Below are 5534 nucleotides of genomic sequence, written 5' to 3'. Positions count from 1 at the left end.
TTAAGTATGTCAGCTGTGGGATTTTGTTCATGCCCTTTATCAGGTTGAGGAATTTCCCTTTTAGCCCAAGTTTACTTGGAGTTTTTATCATGAACAAGTGTTGGATTTTGTCAAATACTTTTTCTGCATCTATTGAGATGATCATTTGGTTTTTGTTCTTTATCCCGTTAATATGGTACATTACGTCGATTGATTTTGGGGTGGTAAACTAGCCTCCCATTCCTGGGATAATCCCACTTGATCGTGGTGCGTAATCCTTTTTATATGTTGTTGGATTTAGCTTGCTAGTATTTTGTTGAGGTTTTTGTATCTGTATTCACGAAGGATATTGGTCTGTAGTTTTCTTATGAGGTCTTTGGTTTTGGCATCAGGGGTAATGCCGGCCTCTTGGGAAGAGTTTGTGAAGAATTGGTATTAATTCTTTTTTGAATGTTTGGTAAAATACACCAGTAAAGCCATCTGGACCTGGGATTTTCTTTGTGGGGCGTTTTAAATGACTAATTAAGTCTCTTTTTGATTATAGATCGATTCAGACTATTTCCCCTTCAGTCGGCTTCAGTAATTTGTGTCTTTCTAGGAATTTCCATTTCATGTCTAATTTGTTGGTGGACAGCTGCTCATAGTATTCCTTATAATCCTTTTCTAGAGATTGGATAGTGATACCCCTCTTTCATTCCTGATTTCAGTACTTCGAGTCTTCTCTCTTTTTTCTTGGTCGGTCTAGTTAGTGATTTGCCAATTTTGTTGATCTTTTCAAAGAGACAATTTTCAATTTTGCTGATTTTCTCTGTTTTTCAAGATTTCATTGATTTCCTTTCTAATCTTTATTATGTCTTTCCTTCTGCCTGCCTTGCCTTCTGCCTGCTTTGGGTTTAATTTGCTCTCCTTTTCTAGTTTCTCAAAGTGGAGAGTTAGGCTACTGATTGGAGAGCATTTGCAGGGGTAAAACTTCCATGAGCACAGCACTAGCTTCATCCCATCAGTCTGTGTATGTTGTGTTTTCATGTTCATTCATCTCCAAGTGTTTTCTAATTCCCTTTTTCTTTGATCCGTTGGTTATCTAGGACTGCATTGTCTAATTTCACTTATTTGTGAAGTTCCCAATTTTTCTTCCACTACTGATTTCTAATTTGATTCCACTGTGGTCAAAGAACATATTTTGTATGATTTTAACCCGTTTGAATTTATTGTCTTGTTTTATGGCTTCTGGTCTACCCTGGAGAGTGTCCCCTGTGCTTGCAAAGGATGGTCACCGTGTGTTCCTAGCTGGAGGGGAGGAAGGCCGGAGGGGCTCTCGGAGCAGGAGGGCAGCCAAGGGCCCAATGCCCCAGGGTCTTGGGGAAGAGGCAGGTCCCAGAGCCCACACAACACCCCACCTCTGGAACTTTTCAGATCAAGAAGGAGTGTCTGGCCTGCAGAGGGGCCGCTGCTGTGTTTGACATGTCCTACTTCGGGAAGTTCTACCTGGTGGGCCTGGATGCGAGGAAGGCTGCCGACTGGCTCTTCTCGGCCGATGTCAGCCGGCCCCCAGGTACGGAGCCCAGGTGGGCCACGCTTTCCCACTTCAATGCAGCCCCGGGCCCTGAGACGAGACAGCGAGCTGACCCTGTCCTCTCTGGGCTCATCTGGCTCTTGGCTCCGCCCCTGGGCCTGGCCCTGGGTCCCCGTGTCCAGACTCCTCTGCCCTCCTCGCCGAGCCCCGGGCCCTAGGCCCCCTCCACCTTCCTCCCTCCGTCTACCCTCTGTCTCCTCCTCCATCCTCCCCCCGGCCCCCGGCCCCGCTTTTACTTTGTTCCAGACAGGATTCCAGGCAGCAAGTCCTCAGAACCGTCTCCTGGGGCTGGGGAACCTGTCCACTTCCCCCCTAGGAATGCTCTCCCCGCATAGGGTTTCTAGAATTAAACAAAAACACAGGGTGTTCAGTTACATTTGAATTCTAAATAAAGAATGAATAGTTTCTTAGTGTAAGTATGTCCCGTGCAATATTTGGGATATTCATCTCCTTTTCTATCACGCATACCTCTACCATCTTTCCCACCCATCCACCCAACCCCAAACTCACCCAGCCCCATCGGTATTCGTTCCCTAGAGCTGCTGTTACAAAGTACCACCAACTGAGTGGCTTTAAACAACCTAAATGTGTTGTCTTCCAAGTCTGGGGCTGGAAGTTCAAAATCAGGGCCATGATCCCAAGAACGTAGAATCACTCCTTGCCCCTCCCTCCTGGCTTCTGGCCGTGGCCACCAGTCCATGGCTTTAAACCACGTTGCTCCAATCTCTGCCTCTGAGTCACGCGGCCTTCTCCCTGTGTTTTCTTCTTCTTCTTCTTCTTCTTTTTTTTTTATAAATTTATTTATTTTTGGCTGCGTTGGGTCTTTGTTGCTGCACAGGGCTGTCTCTAGTTGCGTCAAGCGGGGGCTACTCCTCGTTGTGCAGCTCGGGCTCTAGGGGCACGGGCTTCAGTACTTGTGGCTCGCGGGCTCTAGAGCGCAGGCTCAGTAATTGTGGCACACGGGCTTAGTTGCTCCGCGGCACGTGGGATCTTCCCGGCCCAGGGCTCGAACCCGTGTCCCCTGCATCGGCAGGCGGATTCTTAACCACTGCGCCACCAGGGAAGCCCTTCTTCTTCTTGTAAGGGCACCAGTCGTGTTGGATTAGGACCCACTCTGATGACCTCTGATCATCCTATAGCATGATCCCATCTGCAAAGACCCTATTTCCAAATAAGGTCCATTCACAGGGACTGGGGGTTAGGACTCCAACATACCATTCTGGGGGACACAGTTGAACCCGTTACACCATTTATCCAGCCAACCCACCTGCCCACCCCCTCACATGTACCTGCTACTCACCTCCCCCTAATCCCCCGCGTCCCATTCATCGGGCCAGCACCCTTCTACCCACCCACCCATCCCCTCCTTCCATCCATCCTTTCCCCCCATCCTCTCCCCACCTCCGCATTCTCTCATCCATCCATCCATCAACTTCCTTTTGCATATTCATTTATTCATCAGACATTCAGGGAGCTTCTGCTATGCCAGGCATGGTGCTAGCAGCACCCAGTGAATGAGATATAAATCCTGCCCTTAAAGACGTCCCAGCCTGGGGGTGGGGTGGGTGGGAGGGATGGATCGGGAGGAGTCGCCTTCGAGGCATTTCTAGAAGAAAGAAACCTCCCTCCTGATCCTTCCTCCTCTGGGGATGGCAGTGCTGGGTGACCTGCCCATCCCTCTCTGGGTCATTCAGTCATGGTGGCATCACTGAGATGAGGGGCCTTTCAGGGTTGTCCCCCTAGGGCATCCGGCCAAGGGTTACCCTGAGCTGAGGGAGCTCCCTGCTAAGTGGCTCCCACATTCTGGGGTCTTCGTCCCGTCCGCAGGCTCCACGGTGTACACCTGCATGCTGAACCACCGCGGGGGCACCGAGAGCGACCTGACCGTCAGCCGCCTTGCTCCCAGCCCCCAGACCTCCCCGCTGGCCCCTGCCTTTGAAGGTAAGAGATGCCTCGAGGATCCAGCAGCGCCCTGAACGCAGCCCCGCTCGGTGAGGTGGCCGCCGACGCAGGAGGGACTGGGAAGGGCTGCCGAGGCTGCTCTGGAATCACGTGTGTGCCCGCCGCAGTCAGGCCCTGGGAGATCAGAGGTCTCGCTTCAGGCTGAATGCAGCCTTTGTTCAGGCAAAGGTGCTGGGCTTCCGGCGCTCAGCGATTATGCCTTTGAACCTGCCCGTCCCGCGGGGTTTCGGAGTGGCCGCAGCGTGCGAGTGCTCAGCTCACCTGCCCGGAAGAGGGTGAGCGAAGGATAAGGCCATGCCTCCCTCGTGGAGAAGTTAGCTCCTTTCTGACACAGGCATCTATGCTGAATTGGCTTTCTTGGTTCCCATGTAACTCCCAGTCTCAGACTGGGGCAGGTCCTTAGAAGATAACCAGCTCTGTGCCCAAGCTGACACCCACACTGCCCTCTGCAGGCCCTCTGCTCCTGCTTGCATGCCTCTTGTGACGGGGAGCTCATTACTCGTATTCCTTGTTTGCACAGGTCTGACTACACTGAGCCAGATCTACCCCCATCAGTTCAACTCCCCGACCCACCCCTTGGTTCACGTGGGAACAGTCGAATCTCTAGTGCTGCAGCCTGTCTCTGTCAGGGAAGAATAGCGATGGCTAAGCTTCACAGAGCGTGGGAAGCATCCCCTTTCTCCAAGAAGGGTCCCCCTTGCCACCTCTGGGACACTGGATTTGCAGGGGAGAAAGGATTCAACTGTGCTGCTCTCCGTGCGGCTGCACTGTACCGTCGGGGGAAGGGTCGCTGTCAGCCCGTTCAGGAAACCTGGCGGCCCCAGCTCCGGGCCTGGCTCAGTGCTGCTGGCCATTTAGTCGCGTGGGGCTCAGTCACGGGGGAAGGGGGCGAGGTCCGGCCTGGGCACTGGGAGAGGGAGGTGCAGGAAAAGCCCGATAGAACACTGGGTGGGATTGTGAGGGGGTGGGAAAGAGCGAGGATTATGGGAGGCCGTGGGAAGCAGGTGAGCCAGGATGAGGAAAGCTTCCTGGAGGAGGTGATGTCCGGCCTGAGCCTCGAAGGATGGATAGGAGCCACCTGCTAGAAAGGTGTGGAGGAAAGAACGCGGGAGGTGCCTGGGAGGAGCTGGGCGGAGAGGGGCGTTTTGACAAGGGCCGCTGGGAACTTTGTTTGGCCTTCACCCCCCAGGAGAGGGGAGGCCCGGCCCAGCCACAGCTGCCATCCTTAGACTGCGACTCTAGCTGGGGAGACAGAACAGAGGGACCCCAGTGAGTGAGCAGGTCCCTGAAACCCTGGCTCTGCCACTGCCTGGCTCGGGGCCCACCTCTCTGAGCCTCAGTTTCCCCATCTGTGAATGGAGACAAAGGACCCACCTCCCTGAGCTGCTGCAGGGAGCTGAGCGAGAGCCTGGAGGTGCCGGGAGGGCTGGAGCAGCCCCCCTGAGCTTGTTTCCCCACCTGGAAACTAGTCCCCATCGCAAGGGGGAGTTGTCACTAGGGCTCTGTAAGCTGAGCCACGGCCCAAGGGGACAGCTTCCTGTGCCCTTCCCGATGATTCTGGTGGATTCCTGGCCCTGGAGTAGCACTCGCCTGCCGGGGCGGGAAGAGCAGGCTCTGAGAGGAGGGTCAGGGGTGGTGTTAATGGACCCCAGAGACGTTTCTCCTGGACTCTGGGGGCGTCTGCCTCAAGTTAAACGGCCGCCTGGTGGGGAGGTTTGCACTTGGCGGGTTCTTGACCTGCCAGGGCGTGCGCGGATGACAAGGAGGTCACAGTGGTCTGTGGAGCGTGCTAAAGGTCCCGGCTTCACCGCTAAGCACAGAAACCTGACATACGCACCTTGTATTTTCAGCCTTAAAAAAGCGGTACTGAGCTTCCCTGGTGGCGCAGTGGTTGAGGGTCCGCCTGCCGACGCAGGGGACACGGGTTCGCGCCCCGGTCCGGGAGGATCCCACGTGCCGCGGAGCGGCTGGGCCCGTGAGCCATGGCCGCTGAGCCTGCGCGTCCGGAGCCTGTGCTCCG

General features: G+C 54.5%; 1 protein-coding gene across 1 annotated transcript in view; it reads left to right on the top strand.

Moving 5' to 3' along the window:
• Positions 1-1405: 1405 nt before the first annotated feature.
• The window catches only part of LOC102973473 (sarcosine dehydrogenase, mitochondrial), a gene marked incomplete at its 3' end in the record, with an annotated part of 23145 nt that continues 19016 nt past the window's right edge, over positions 1406-5534 (top strand). Inside the window, exons 1-2 of the mRNA XM_028487252.2 lie at positions 1406-1531; positions 3380-3493. Coding sequence (XP_028343053.1) covers positions 1441-1531; positions 3380-3493 — 205 coding nt within the window. The remainder of the gene's footprint in view (positions 1532-3379; positions 3494-5534) is intronic.

This window comes from Physeter macrocephalus, unplaced genomic scaffold, assembly GCF_002837175.3.
Source record: "Physeter macrocephalus isolate SW-GA unplaced genomic scaffold, ASM283717v5 random_1687, whole genome shotgun sequence".
NCBI classification, from domain to species: Eukaryota; Metazoa; Chordata; class Mammalia; order Artiodactyla; family Physeteridae; genus Physeter; species Physeter macrocephalus.
Note: the sequence above shows the minus strand (reverse complement) of the source record. Positions and strands in the feature narration are given on the sequence as shown.